General features: G+C 44.6%; 1 protein-coding gene across 1 annotated transcript in view; it reads left to right on the top strand.

The window, feature by feature from the left end:
- The window catches only part of LOC135196447 (transmembrane protein 169-like), a 50,768-nt gene that overhangs the window by 15,825 nt on the left and 18,749 nt on the right, over nt 1–16,194 (top strand). Inside the window, exons 3-4 of the mRNA XM_064223285.1 lie at nt 8,435–8,545; nt 10,219–10,436. Coding sequence (XP_064079355.1) covers nt 8,435–8,545; nt 10,219–10,436 — 329 coding nt within the window. The remainder of the gene's footprint in view (nt 1–8,434; nt 8,546–10,218; nt 10,437–16,194) is intronic.

A 16,194-nucleotide genomic window follows, 5' to 3' on the forward strand; every position in this document is an offset into this window, starting at 1 on the left:
ATTTTGCAGACATCTGAGTTTGTCTTCAAAATATCTCGTATTCGTAGGTGTACAATTGTTCATTGTTCAACCCGAATTACAAGATGTGTCAGAAGACATAGCCTACTCTCCGACCTGACAGCTCTACTTCCAAATGTTCAGCCCATGAGAAGCAGTTCTTCAGGCAGCTTTCCCCTGTGTTTTCATTACTGAAGAACGCCCCCCGCTTTCATTACAACTACGACTTCTCACCGGACAGCAATGAAATAGCGGTTAGCGTTTTCAGTCATTTGTAAGCACAGGTTATGAATCTTGAGAATCCTTCTCTCGATTCGTCTGTGAAGACGTAGGTTGTATTCATATCTACCTTCGTCTTCAACGGTACATAGTGTTGTTTCTCCTTAGCTGAGATTCAAACCAACCCTGAGATGTTTTTGCCTTCAAGGACCTCGGTCTCTAGAAGGCAATTGACTTTCGCCTGTTGGGCACATGCCTTAAGAGAATCATCACCTCGCTGTCCGGCATTGGTGACAAACAAATACATTATTTGTTTGGTCTCTCGGCATAACCCTTTAAAGGCGAAGGTCCACGTGACTTACTCGGATGCTTGGACAACTTGCCTCCTACCGAACGCAGTCAGTCAGCAGCTGCAGAGCACCCGAGTCAGTTACGAACTATGCTGTTGACTTAGTTCGGTTGTTACAGAGCAATCATTACTTCGTTTAATAGCTTGTCACAGTACCCATACCATCGACACCCACCATGGAGTGTCGGTGTCCTATCCACTACGAGAACTTTCGCTGCAGGGGGATAGGAGGATGCGAGAGACTTCGTGGTAAACGGACAGACCAGTATGGGTACTGGACATCACCGAAGTAGAGAAGAGGGATAGGTCATGCGACTATTTCCTTCTTTTCCTCTGAGGAACTGCATGACTTCTCCTGCGAAGTCAAGCATCCAGGGGATGGGGATCCGTGACGCTCGATTTCGTACCGAACTTCGTAGCGAAGACTCAGAACCCTTCGGTCCCTGACGATTGATTCGAGTCGTTCACAATCCCCTCCCTAATGGACTTCACCGCCTTCGATGCGAAGGAGATGCTGCCTTGTCCGCAAGAACTTCTCCGTGGCGCAGTACTGAAGGCAGGGGTCTGGTCCAACCAGACCACATGCCCTTCCTTCTACCTTCGGGATATTGCCCACAGGTCCTTGGATCTTTTTCCTTGGGACCGTGGTGGCTGTCAACACGTTGTGTAGCGAACCCAGACCCTTGCAGGCTGAACAGCATCGAGTCCTGGTGTGACCGTAAGAATGGATGAGTGAATGAGAGTGTGACTGGCTCCTCTTCCCATCTTTTTCTTCCCCTCTACCTGTGGTTAGAGGGACAAACGGTCGTCACCCTGCTGGATAAGGACAAGATGCAAGTGACTTACTCAACAAGCCCCATCCTATTCCTTTCACTAGGGATAGGAGTAAATATACCACTTCCTCCAACAAGGGGGAGGAAGTGGATGCCAGCTTGAGACAAACCCATACTTTATGTTGCCTCTTGCAAACAGGAACAAGTTCTTGCTTGCTGGTACGAAGAGATACGCTTGCCTCTCTCTTAGTACTCGGCCCCAGAGGTCTGACCATTGATCCTGCGGTGCACACCCCATCAATCGGACAGAGGCTTGGATCCCTCCCTCGCTCTTACGACCAGGGAGACATTCCAGGGATGGACGAACACCAGTCTGTTCATCAAAGACTCAGATTCCTCCCACCAAGAAGTGAGTCTTCCTATTGTTAAAGGACCGATGGTTTGTATTACGTATCGGAACAAATGACAATTTGTCGAAAATTGCATTTTTCCTAACTATTCAAACCTGAGGTCCTTTACATATAGTCCCTCCTCATGCCACCCCTCACTCTGCGTATTTTGCATGGGCCAAAAGCAAAAGTGATTTGTTTACCTCCCAGTCGCGCGTCGGACAAGCAGTTAACTACCGTTCTCCCCTTGTTCGAAGCTTACGACCGTTCCAGCTGCCGCTAGCTACTTCCTATTGTTAAAGGACCTCAGGTTTGTATAGTTAGGAAAAATGCAATTTTCGACAAATTGTCATTTCGTCGTCTCTGTCTCGTCGTTCTTCTCCTTGCCTTCTCAGAGAACCTAGGGAATGCCCTTCTGAAAGTAGGCGCGCCTCTCCTTCCGACTACTGTTATCGGACTTCGGAACCCGTGACTTGTAGGCGCTCATCACATGGAGTTCGCTCCTCGCCTGTAAGACATCAAGAGTCTAGTAGGAGTCCTGCGCCTGGTAGGCGTCCTTCTTTTAGTAGCTGTTCTCCTGGAGAAAGGCGCCTTGAACCTCGTTTGCTTCGTTCTCCTAGTAGGCGCTCTTCGTTCTCGAGGCTCCCTACTCCTGATCGGTCCCCTCTTGCTAGAAGTCAAGAACGCCTCAAGCGCCCTGCCTCTGTTAGGCGCTCGGAGCCTTACAGACGTTCTCCCCTTGGTAAGGACCAAGATCTCGTTGAACGCCCTGTTCCATTTAAGCGCTCTGAGCATAGCAGCCGCTCTCCGCTTCGTAGGCATCAAGAGCCTCTCAAGCGCCCTGCTCCTGATAGGCGCTCTACTCTTAGCAACGTTTCTCCGCTTGGTAGGCGCCAGGATTCCCCTAAGCGCCCTGTGACTGATAGGCGCTCGGCGCCTAGTAGCCGCTCTCCTCACGATCGGCGCCAGGATATTAGTAGGCGCTCTCCCTCTCGTAAGCTCCCTAGGGATAGACGTGGTCTTTCTAGGGAAGGGAGTCCTTCCTCTTTTGCTGTTAAGAGTTTGTCTTCGTTTAGGAAGGAATGCATGATGAGACAAGAATTTTCGGACAAGCGTCCTTCTATTACGACTCGTCGTTCTCCTGTACGCCGCTCTCCTTTGGACTCTTCTCCTCATTCAAGACGTTTATCTCCTACATCGCACTGTACCCCAGCTAGGAAATCATCTAAGGATTCTCATAAGGATCCCCATCCTTATTCTCCTCATCCTCGTTCTCCTCATCCTCGTTCTCCTCTTCAAGAAGACCAGGAAGCCTCTGAGGAAGAAACAAATACATCGGCAGCAGTTTCTTCGTACAAGAAGCTCACAGAGCTTCTCCTTCAGGAGTTCGGAGAGTCTTTGAGCCCTACTGCTCCTCCTTCTCCACACTCGTTGTTCTCCACGGCGAAGGCAACGAAAGGATCTTCGTGTGTGAGAATGAACAAACCTCTTTCTATGAAAAAAGCGCTCAAGAGTTTCGGTTCATGGATGCGAACTAAAGAAGAAGCGGGGAAAACTAGGTTTGTCCTTCCCTCCGTCGAAGCTTTTCCGGACGGACCGGATTTTTGGTATGAGACAGGAGGAGACCCTTGTTGGACTGTGGGCCTTCGTCTTCAGCTGACGCAGATTTTTCGGCACTAGTAGTAGACGCCACTAGAAGATCAGCTTTGAATTCGGCCAAAACTATGTGGGCCATGAATGAGATGGATCACATTCTAAAGGGCATTTTTAGTCTTGGAAGTTTTCAACTTTCTCGATTGGTCCCTCGGAGTCCTAGCCAAGAAAACTCAAGGACCAGACCCGTTTTCTCCGGAGGATTTGAATTGTGTTTTATCCTGTATGGATAAATCGGTGAGGGATGGAGCCAGCGAAATAGCTTCACTGTTTGGGGCAGGGGTCTTGAAAAAAAGATCGGTATTTTGCTCCTTTTTAACTAAGTCTGTCTCACATGCACAGAGATCGTCTTTACTTTTTGCTCCTCTCTCTGCGCAGCTGTTTCCTATACACCTTGTTCAAGACATATCGAAGGCTCTCTCTGCCAAAGCTACGCAGGACCTTCTAGCACAGTCTGCAAGGAAGCCTCGTCCTTCCTTCCAGACTAAGACGAAGAAAGCGAAGCCGACCTCTCAGGAACCCTTTCGAGGGGCTTCTACCTCTAGATCCTCTTCGTTCAGAGGTCGTAAACCAAATAGAAGAGGGAGGACTTTTGCGAAGTCAGTCAAACCTCCCAAGTAAGACTCAAGTCCTTCAGACAACTGTAGGCACCAGGCTTTTACAGTTTACAGAAGTCTGGGCCCAGAAAGGCGCAGATGCCTGGACCCTGTCAATATTGAGGAAGGGCTAACTCATCCCGTTCTCTTCGAGGCCTCCCTTGACGACTACCCCGAGGGAGTTGACGGCCAGATACAGGGACCCCATCATGAATCAGGCCCTCCAACTAGCAGTAGATCAGATGCTGGAAAAGGAGGCGATCGAACTAGTGGCAGATCATCATTCGGCAGGCTTTTACAACCGCCTGTTCCTAGTTCCGAAATCCTCAGGGGGATGGAGACCGGTGTTGGACGTAAGCGCCCTGAACTTCTTCGTCGAAAATAAGTAGTTCACGATGGAGACCACTGCCTCGGTGTTAGCAGCACTCCGTCCAGGGGACTGGATGGTGTCCTTGGACTTACAGGACGCTTACTTCCACGTACCAATCCATCCTTCCTCGAGGAAGTTTCTCAGATTCATGATGGGGGGAAGAATTTTCCAATTCAGGCCCTGTGTTTGGCCTCTCGACGGTCCCCCCAAGTTTTACGGCCATCATGAGAAATGTGCACAATGGCTTCACCTAGAAGGGTGAGGATTTTGCTCTACCTCGACGATTGGCTTATAAGGGCCAATTCCAGAGATCGTTTGTCTGAAGGCTTGAAGAAAACCCTGGATTTGACGTATTCCTTAGGACTCCTGGTCAATCTGCAGAGTCAAGTCTGATTCCCGCTCAAGAGTGTGTTTATACTGGGGATCCAGATGAACTCTCTGAGTTTCGGGCTTTTTCCATCAAAGGAGAGGATAGCCCGGGGCTTCGAGAAAGTAACACCTTCTTAGGGAAAGAAGTATGCACAGTGAGGGAGTGGATGAGTCTGCTGGGGTACGCTCTCCTCACTGGAGCAATTTGTTTCCCTAGGAAGGTTGCACCTGAGACCGCTCCAATTCTTTCTTCATCGGAATTGGAGTCGTCGTCCTCAGGATTGAAGTCTCCCTGTCAATTTCTCATCAAATCAAGAAGGAGTTAGCATGGTGGGCGGATCCCAACAAGTTCTCGCAGGGACTGTCTCTTCAATCCCAGAACCCCAACCTGGTGTTGTTCTCCCGATGCGTCGGAAACAGGTGGGGGGCGACTCTGGGAACCAAGGGAGGTGTCAGGAACCTGGGTGGGGGACCAGTTTTCCTGGCCCATCAACAGGAAAGAACTAATAGCCGTGTGGCTTGCTCTGAAAGAGTTCGAGTCAGAAGAAAGGGGATCAAACTTCTCACCAGATTCGTACAGGGAGAAAGGAATGTAAGGGCAGATCTCCTCAGCAGGAAAGATCAGGTCCTTCCCACAGAGTGGACTCTGCACCAAGATGTTTGCCAGAGCCTTTGGAAGTTGTGGGGCAGGCCTCACTTAGACCTGTTTGCAACTTCAAAGAACAAAAGACTGGATCTTTATTGCTCGCCCATCTCGGATCCAGGAGCAATAGGATAGACGCTCTCCTACTCGATTGGTAAAGGAACTCGACGTATACGCGTTTCCCCCCTTCAAGATTCTGGGGTTGACTTTAAAAAAGTTCGCAGAGTCAGATTCCGCGAGGATGACATTGATAGCTCCCTTTTGGCCAGCACAAAATTGGTTCACAGAGGTGCTGGAATGGCTGGTGGATTTTCCAAGATCGCTTCCTCTAAGGAGCGATCTACTCAGACAGCCCCACTTCGATAGGTACCACAAAAACCTCCCCGCTCTGAGTCTGACTGGCTTCAGACTGTCCAGAAACTGGTCAGAGCGAAAGGCTTTTCGTCATCAGCTGCTAAGGCAATCGCTAGAGCTAGGAGGTCTTCCACCTTACGAGTGTACCAGTCGAAGTGGGATATCTTCAGAAGATGGTGCAAGAGGAATAACGTTTCCTCTTCCAGTACCTCTGTGAATCAGGTTGCAGACTTCTTTTTATTCTTAAGACAAGAATGTGGGCTAGTCGTTTCGACGATTAAAGGCTATTGTAGCATGTTGGCGAATGTCTTCAGGCACAGAGGCCTCAACTTATCAGAAGATAAGGACCTGCATGACCTTATTAGGTCTTTTGATACAACGAAAATGCAGTCTCCTAAGACACCTAGCTGGAATTTGGATGTGGTCCTTCAATTCCTTGGGTCCTCTAGATTTGAACCCCCTAATTCAGCCTCATTCAGAGACCTTACTAGGAAGACTCTGTTTTTGATGGCTCTAGCTTCCGCCAAAAGAGTGAGTGAGCTTCAGGCGATTGATGGTAATGTGGGTTTTAAGGAGGACACTCTCATTTGCTCTTTCCTTCCTGGGTTTCTTGCGAAGAATGAAAACCCATCAAATCCATGGCCCAAGAACTTTGAGATTCGTGGGTTTTCTTTTTTGGTAGGAGAAGAACCCGAGAGAACTCTTTGCCCAGTGAGAATGGTAAAATACTACCTTAGAAGAAAAGAGCAACTGAAAGCCAACCGAGAGGTCCTGTGGTGTTCAGTAAAAGACCCTACTCGTCCATTGTCGAAGAACGCATTGTCCTTCTTCTTGAGAAGCCTCATCAAAGAAGCACACGGATCTTGCAGAGAAGAACATCTTAGGCTTCTTAAAGTGAAAGCCCGCGAAGTAAGAGCCATAGCAACTTCTCTTGCTTTCAACAAGAATATGTCCGTGCAGAACCTGATGGAGACAACTTTCTGGAGAAGTCAGTCAGTTTTCGCGAACCACTACTTATTTGATGTGAGAATCACTTACGATAAATGCTTCGCCTTGGCCCGTACGTATCTGCGGATTCGGTGCTGGGGCAGGAGCTGGAACTCATCTTATTAGTAGTATAAATTTTTTCCCCTTATGTCTTGTGTTTGTTGTTATTGGTTGCCTTAAAGAGGATGCATGAAGGCATCTCTTTAGGTCGTAATACTAATCTTTAGTAGTTTGGTTAGGTGGTCTGATGAGTGTGGCTCCTTGCAGTAGTAGTGGTAAGGACCTGTTAAGCTAGGGACGAGCTCCCTTTAACAGGATCCGACTTGGATTCTACCACACAAAGGGATCATATATTCCAGTGGTAGATCCGAGAGTCTTTCAGCATCAGGTCACGTCCTAGCTGTAGCTCTCCAGGCAATGCAGACTCAGAGACAGTATCAATGAAGTCTTCTGCCTGAACAGGTAAGAACCAAGGTTATTTATATCCTACATCATCAGTTGTTTCCTATCTCTCCTTATTACTTTAGCTGTCTCTTACCCTCCACCAAGGGTGCCAATCAGCTAAGTATATATCTGGCAGGGAAGTTCATGTACAAAAATGATATTGTTTTAAACTACAATAAAGGTACATACTTACCTGGCAGATATATACGTCTAATGGCCCACCCAGCCTCCCCTCAGAGACAGGTGGAAGAAGAAAATCTGGCTGGAGATAGATTGGTTCATACACCCGCCACCCAGCGGTGGGTAAGGTAGACCACCTGACCTACCTGTCGCGTGTGCCGCGAGATTTGAAATTCTGTCGGAACGTCGGAGACTATAGCTAAGTATATATCTGCCAGGTAAGTATGTACAAAACTTTATTGTAGTTTAACAATATCATTTTTATTTCATTTGGTAGATGAATTATTGCTCTATACAATGGCTTAAGAAAAAGTCTCCAAAATAAGTTTATAGAGGTCAAATGAATAATTTAAGAGATAATTGGAAATTTTGCACTTTCCCCCCAAAAAGCAGCTAAAAATCATTATTTGTGATAAATTCTTCATGTGTTATCCATAGCTCATCCAAATAAATTACCTACTTATTGCTAGGTAAAAGTTATAATTATACCAAGGAAAATATGAAAAAGTGAATGACAGGGTAGCATCTCTCTCTCTCTCTCTCTCTCTCTCTCTCTCTCTCTCTCTCTCTCTCTCTCTCTCTCTCTCTCTCTCTCTCTCTCTCTCTCTCTCTCTCAGGAACACGTGCTGAAAATTATCCTCATCATGTGTGCTGGTTTGTGCATATATTTTTTTTTTGATGTTGCATAGTCATCAAAACGCAAAAAACTTAGATTTGGATGAAGTATAAATCAGTTATCAATAAGTGAAAGAGTTGATATCATATGTTGTTAAATGTGCATATCAAGATTGGGGATACTTGTTTTCTTTGCATGATTGCAGAAATGGGCATCAGGTCTCTTATTCTTCCACCTCAGAAGCAGAGAAACTGAGGATAGTTCCTTGCACTTCTCTACCCTCAGTTTACCTGCGGCAGGGGTTGTTGGTTGTTACTCTTACTATATATCTAAACTTCTTTGAGGGGTGCCATCAAACCCTCTGTACCATGGTGGTTCACAGCCTTTGAAGTAGGATGTTCATGTGGATGTATGAAAAGCGCTGTCAAAAGTAATAGGCTTTTATGAAAAAGTGAACTTTAGTTAAAAAATATTAAAGTTTTGTTTCATTTACAGATAGTATGCGTCATAACAGTGCCATCTTTGTGGATAATGTACAAGAGGAAGCGAATGAACAGACAAAACCTTGTAGAGATGATCAAGATAATGTTAATGCATTAGATACAGGTTTGTGTTATAGGCCTATTCCAGCTTCATTTCTCTTCTTTAAAATGAATTTTAGTTTACATACTCTATAGTCCAGTTTATTTATGCTCCTCAAGGATTTGATTTTTTTTTTTTTATTTACTTTTCATAGTTAGCACATTCTGTATCCCTTTGGCTTGAATTTTTCCTAGATTTTGTAGCAGTTTATATGATGCACAAACAGTTAGGCTGCCAATTTAATAAATATTGTTTTTATGTCACAAAACTTGTTTTCAAATTAATCCATTAATATATACATATGCCTTTATTACAAACATGAATGTTCTTAGGATCACCATTCTTTTGTCTGTCAGAAAGGTCATCACATGTGCACTTTGAATCTTCAGCTATGTCTCAGCCAGTAACCTCACATTCTGTATGAACCATATGTTAGGCAGCAAAAGTTGAAGGTGGGGAAAATACCACTTATGCATGATTGTTTTATTTTTCATGAGAAAGTTTTTGTATTTTAATGAAATGATTGGTTTCACCACAACTCTTATTATTCAAATTTATGTTTGAATTACAAGACTGAATGCCCTAGAGTGTTTGTGCATTCCTGTAAGGTCTAAGAGAGTACTTGGTAGCTGTAAGGAGTCGAACACCAATCCCTAGCAATTGATAGGTCTGTAAGAGGCAAGGTCAAAAAACCATGGAATATAAAGCAGGTAAGAGTCTTTAGATATGTACAGGGTACTATCGTTATCTAATCAGTACCCAGTAACCCTATAGGTCATCTTTTGACAGGCCATGGCTGATCAGTTAAAATGAGAATGATGTGTCTGCAACCTTTTTTTGCACTGGAAACATGGCTCATGGTGGCTGTCTGTATGAATTGATAAAGTCTGAAATTTGTGTTAAAATGTAATAAAACAAGTTTATTCGAAACTGATGAGTTGCAATTCCCATGTTCTGCCCCGTTTATTTATTTATTTATTTGTATTAAGTATTTGTTTCCTATTTCTTCTTTCGAATTTGTGTAAATCAGGGCTGACTATATATTTAATTTTTTGTCTTGACTCTTCTTAGGAGTCTAGTTTATAGTATGTATTTCAATCTGCATCCTGTTGTCTTATTTCAAAATTATTCAGAAAGAACTAGACAGAATTTATTTGAAATAATTGCCTCCAATTTTTTTCCTGAGAAGTATTTTCAAATACTATTAGTATGAATGTTTCAAACACATTCATACTAACACAAAAATCTCTCTATCCTGCCTTGTAGCACTCATATTCATGTTGGACTGATGCCCAAGAAATTTCTTTTTCATTGGCCATGGTTAAGGTGTAGGGGTTACGGGAAACATCTGTGCATCTCAGTGCTGGGGTGATATACATAATAGATTCCTGTAGTGTGCAACTTGATGTTCATGTTCTTAGGGATAAAGGTAGAGCTAATTCTTGATAAATCCTGAAGAATGGGTCTTTTTATTGAACAATTGACGTTGCTACAAAAATTGCAGTGAACATTACCTGATTTTGTTTGTTGAAATGGCAAATACAACAATGTTTTATCTGAACTTTTGGGAGAAATTTTCACACTACTTTATTAGTTTATTTATAAACATCATGTTGGTAGGTAGTTTAGTAGCAAAATGTGTGGTTCACATTACACGTATGTGGAATTTTAAATAAAATTTTTTTTTAATTTGACAGGAGATTCAACTCATTCAATTGGTGGCAATGAATCAGGAGATGAAAAAGCAGCTTCCAAATTACTTGGAAGTGAAGGTATGCAGACCAGCGGAAGTAGTGAAGGAGGTGGTGGCCAAGTGGTATTTAGTGAAGAAATGCCCGAAGGTCTCGACTCATATGTCACACTAACGGGTACCATCAAGCGTGGAAAGAAGAAGGGACAAAGTATTGATGTGAAGGTATGCCATGTATATCTGTAAAGTTCTTAAAGTATCTCAAAGTGAATTGCAATTTAGAATCTCATAACAGCTGTTTGTTCTTACAAATGCATCAGTCGTAATTGGCCTTACTCCATTCAAATGATCTCAGTCACCAACTTGAAGATTTTTAAAGAATAGAAGTCTTCTTGTTCATACGAGTTCATTCTCCACTGATCAGAAGACAAGGTATCATTCTTCCATGTTACCTATTTGAAGTTTGCCATGATGCTGGGCTTTCCAAGATTACCACAGTTGTTTCCCATTACATATTGCTATGTGCCATCATTTTTTTGAGTCATGTAAGTTGTTCATTTTATTTACTCTTACTATGAGATGTTGTGCCTGTGTTTGTTAAATAACAGTGAGTACTCATATGGTATATATATATATATATATATATATATATATATATATATATATATATATATATATATATATATATACTATATATATATATATATATATATATATATATATATATTTTTATATATGTAATATATATACAATATACAATATATATATATATATATTGCTACGTCTATAGAACTGCCTCGCCTTCCCAGCAGTGTTTTTAGTTATATTTAATTATAAAAGTAGCAGCCATGCGTCTCCTGAAGCTACTGTTGTTGGGAGAGTGGGGTGATGTCGTAGGAATGATATTTCCGGTCTGACGGAAGCTTAGGGTAAGAGAGGCAGGTCACAAGAGTAGCTAGGCTTCGAGATGGATTTTAGGGACTTCTACAATAAGACCTATTTTCCTTCCCAATTTGCTGGCGTTGTGTTTACCACCTTTCAGGCAATGCTCAGGCGGTTTTTGGAAGCCCCGTGATTCGAAAGCAAGCAGTATCGCTCTCAGTCGGCCGCCGAGACGTTATCTCGGACAGAGGTCAAATTGCCAGCCTCCCAGAATTAGGCCTACCCACGGACGCACTGGTGGACCCGGCCACCCCAGACCTGAACAGAGGTCGGACCGCATTCTTCTACAAGGATACCCAGAATATTGCATAAAGGTACGTCTGAAAGTGTAAACTTCAACCCAGCACCTTTTACTACCATACGATTCTTGCTAATTCATTTCCAATTCTTATTTTACCCCTTCTACATCAGAAGCCCTTTGTCCTCATCGGGCCCACACGTGCTCCCCTTTTGTGACTTGTTCAAGACCTAGTTTTCGTGCATACCTCAGTGAACCATTCGAGTTTACCTTCCCCAAGATTAGAGAATTAATTAATCAAAGCAAGAAGTCATTTTTCTTTCATGTCGTTTAATCTGGGATTCTTTTCCAGATTCCATGAGTCACGTGCCGTCTCTCTGTCCGCAAGTGTGCATTACCCACGTGAATGAAAATCAGCTTGAATTGAATGAGACTATAAGCCCCAACGTGGGGGCCAATATCATTTACTTTTCTCCAGGCCAGCACGGGCCTTTTTGTAAATAAATAGGTTTAAAGTAACGAGCTGAGTTTCTGGCGACCTTCTCTAAAGAAAAAAGGAAAATCATAACTATCAGTTTACGGTAAGTTCAAGCAATTCCCTCTTGAAATCCCTAAATTACTTCCGTTTACGTATCTAGTCTCTCACAAGGCCCTATATACGTAAAATTGGCGAATCTTGCCTGGATTAACCTAGCTTGCTTAAAAAAAGCTTGTAAATCGCGTTATCCGTTGTAAAACGTAAACTGTACTATTTTACAAAACGTAAATCAAGCACACTTGCAGGGAAAGAAGACACACTGACTCACGGTAAGGTATTCCATCATTAATATGATTATTCTATAACTAAGTTAGCTTAAGGTACGTTTAAGTATTTTTATTGTAGAAGTGTTTAAAAGAGCGTAGGTAGAAATCTTATTATTGTAACGGCGAACGCGCCAGAGCTTTATTTTAGCGGCGAGCAAACAATCTGCCCGCGAATTTTCTGTTACTTTGTGCTGTCCTCGTAGGAGCTCTCACGAACACGTGTCAGATAGATGCCAGAAAGGACCAGATCAAACTAGGAAGTGCTTTGCCAGGGTTTATTGCTGTATTAGAAAGCCTAGCTAGTTAGGAGTGTTTTACTAATAGTTACGGCAAAAGAAGTGTACAATTCTTTTGTCTGTGATATGTTAGGGAATCCATTTTTAACTTAGTTTTCATTCCAAGTGTTGGTAACCGCTTACCTCTCAGCTAATTCAGCTTCGCGCTCTCATCTCATGCTCCTGCGCGGTCTCAACCAGCCTTCGTCTTCGCTGCACAGCGGCAGCCATGTTTTATCCCTTTCAACATTATCTAAACAATTTAAGCAAAGTAACGTAAGTCTCGAAGTTTTAACGTAAATAATATCGATCTCGGTACTAGTATCTATCGTCCTGCCAGAGAAATTAACGTAATTCGCCTTGAATAAGAAAGTAGTATTTTGTGTGGTAAATTGCCTTCGCATTTACAGAGAATCAGCTGATTCGCCATCACTGCTAGCACACCGTGGTGCTAACGCTCTCTTCTCGCCTCACGTGTTTTCACCTCGCATCGCTCACGGTCGCGCGCTGAGCGAAAATTTCATTCACTTAACGTAACCTCATTTACAATTGTTTGCTAACATCGTTTTCAAATCCCTTACCGCAATTTTTCACTTGTCCTTACGTAAGTTTAACGTAAATCTCAAGTAGAGCAAATCACAAGAATTGTTAACGTAAAACGCGTCTTTGTAAAATTCATATCGAAACGCAAATCATTTCATAAGCGCAAGCCGCTAACATTAACGTAAAAATCGTTCACCACGAGCGCGTTATCATTTTCATAAAACGTTATCCAAAAGCAATTCTTTCATTAACGTTAACGTAAGTAAATCATTTAACGCAAGTTGCGTCATATTAAACGAACATTAGTAGTTCAATTCAAATATAGGAGTTCATTCACTATATCATTTTTCACCCTCTCCGAGAGAGAGAGAGAGAGAGAGAGAGAGAGAGAGAGAGAGAGAGAGAGAGAGAGAGAGAGAGAGAGAGAAACCAGAACACAGTATTCACGAAGCCAAGAGTACTACATCTTACCATTAATTATAGCTATGCCGAATTAACCTTATTTTAGTCTCTTGTGTCTTTCATTTACACAGCGTGATACGTACGCGCATGTGTCCAGTGCAGTTTGCAAACATTTATTTGTTTCATTTATCGAGTACTTCAGCGAGTGACTGAGCATTTCTAAAATTTCCATTACCTGTCGTTGCCCGAGTGGTCTTTTCATTTTCTTTATCACGAAAGACTTGCGTATACCACCGCAAGCACAATTCGCACAGTGTGCCACGCCAATTCATTACTTCCAGACAGGGAAGTCGTTACCAGTTTAGGACTGGCCACCACCAGTGCACGTCAGGTCTTATCATTTTACAGTGCCACTAATTCTTGACACTGTTCACCGACGACTGGCCGCTGAAGTACTCCCACCTTTTACTTTCTCTCCTCACCATTACACTCTGCCCCGAACAGAGTGCCATTTCACTTCGGTATACTTGAGTATACTGCGTGTAGTGTCCGGGACACACCAGCACGATACCAGTGCTCCAAGGAACGCCTCCATAAATGCCATTGCACCTGTACAGGCCGTTACAGGTAGCCATTAAACCTGCGTGTCCGTCCTTACGGAACGCCCAGTAATTAGTGTGTCCGTGTACAAGGGTCATGATCCTTCGGAACACTCAACAAAGGGAACGCCTCCCGAAGCGCCGCAATACCAGCCCTAATGCTGACAAACCTGCGTGTCCGTCCTTACGGAACGCCCAATTCTTATATCCGTGTACAAGGGTCAGTGATCCTTCGGACCAATCAAGGGAACGCCTCCCGAAGTGCCGCAATACCAGCACTACTAGTGCTGCCCAAGGAACGCCTCCTCATAAGTGCCGCGCACCTGTACAGACGTACAGGTAGCCCTATACCTGCGTGTCCGTCCCTTACGGAACGTCCAATTCATTAAAGTATCCGCCATTTTGGATCACTGAACCAAGGAACGCCTCCTCATAAGTGCCGTGCACCTGTATTGGACCTACAGTAGCCCATTCCAACGTCTCCCAAGTTGGGAACGCCCGTAAGTGTGACGTACACAGCACACTTCTATTCGATTTTTTCACCTCAGCAGAAGGTGCCATTCACAAAGTGCCACCGAGCACCCAGTCTTTTCACTTTTCATTACCACATTGCAGAACCCATTTCCAAGTGAGTGCCACTTTCCACAGTAGGCACTCCTATTCCATTCAGTACCCTTTCCTGGCCATTATTTTCATTTTCTTCCGAGCCTCTACTGTAGCCTAAGGGAAATGTCTTCCCCTGCTTCCCGCGACTTCTTTGCCAGAGAACTAGAGAAGCTCGGAGCCTCATAACTCTGGGCAAGGAGGCCGTTACACTGGACCAGCACTTGACCAGTGGATAAAGGCGCAGCACAGGCTGCTGCGAGCCTGCAAGAAAGGGAAAAAGAGAAGCAGAGGAGATAAAGCCGGAGAAGCAGAGAGAAAAGAAAGAGAAGAAGAGAGAAAGCATGAGCTAGCTCTCCTAGATGACGCAATCTCTCTGCTAGTTCCAAGCCCCAGACCATGAGCTGGACTCCCGGTAAGAGGTGGTTGCGGAGGTTCTGCACCACTTGTTGTGTGCGTGGGCATGCTGTGGATTCCGACCAGTGCCCAAGTCGGTCTCTACCTTGGGAGGAGAGCTTCCAGGGTGAACTTCTCCAAGGCTACCATGTAGCCCTGCCTGATGAACAGTCTCCTACGGCCTATCAGTGGTACAAGTCATGGCCGACACCGAAGCCCAGGTCTCCCTTATTTCCAGAAAGGCATTGCCTAGGGGTGCCAAAATCCGACGAACGAAGAAATTCAGTTTGATGGATTGACGGTAACCTCTATTCTGTTCCTTCGGTCCTTCTGAATGTAAAAATGCCCTTTCTGGACAGGTGACCAAGGAAACCACATTGTGCCGCCTGGCCGTAGTTGACCAATTCCATGATGTTTATCAGGTAATATTGGGCCGAGATCTACTAAAGCCGTATCTCCCCTGGACGCAGCTCCCATTACCAGATGCACCGGACACCTGCAGCATGCCAGATAACCACACCTCAATTTTAGGTTCAGAGGCTAGTGCCTCCGATGTCCCCGACATCCTGTCTATTTGCGAACCTGGCCCTGACCCAGTGTCAGAGCCGAAGTTTCTTCCGCACCATCTCAGCCTCTTACACTTTACCGCCTACCTCCTCCCCTTTGGAAGAGGTAAGCCCACCAGTTTAACCCCGGACTTGCTTCCGAGGATGATTTCAACGGAGGTTCCCTTAACCTCCCCACGTCACATCACTGCCAGAGAGGACTCTTCACCTGTGCCAGAGCACACTGCCAGCCTTGGTGACTCCGCAGATTCGCAACCTGTGGGGCCATCTCGGCCTTATCATCCAGTGCCACGGAGAGGTTCTGGAACAAGTTCTGCCGAGACTGTGGCCGCAAGGGTCACATGTCTGCAAATTACGGAGGTGCGCGAACCACAATATTCCGGCCATCGCAATGGCCGTCACCAATCCTTCTTCTCTAGGACCCCCAGCTAAGGGCCCTATAAACCGTCGCACCCCTCCAAAGCCATTATCAGCCAAGCCACGTCAGAGCCTACGACGACTCTGGCGCTCAAATCTCCCTGATACGGGAAGACAGAATTCCCCGAGGGGCTAATGTTGATAGACGTCGATTGATCACCATTGAAGGTATCAATCACATTAAACTGATCCTTCCGA

This window comes from Macrobrachium nipponense, chromosome 17, assembly GCF_015104395.2.
Source record: "Macrobrachium nipponense isolate FS-2020 chromosome 17, ASM1510439v2, whole genome shotgun sequence".
Taxonomy (NCBI): domain Eukaryota; kingdom Metazoa; phylum Arthropoda; class Malacostraca; order Decapoda; family Palaemonidae; genus Macrobrachium; species Macrobrachium nipponense.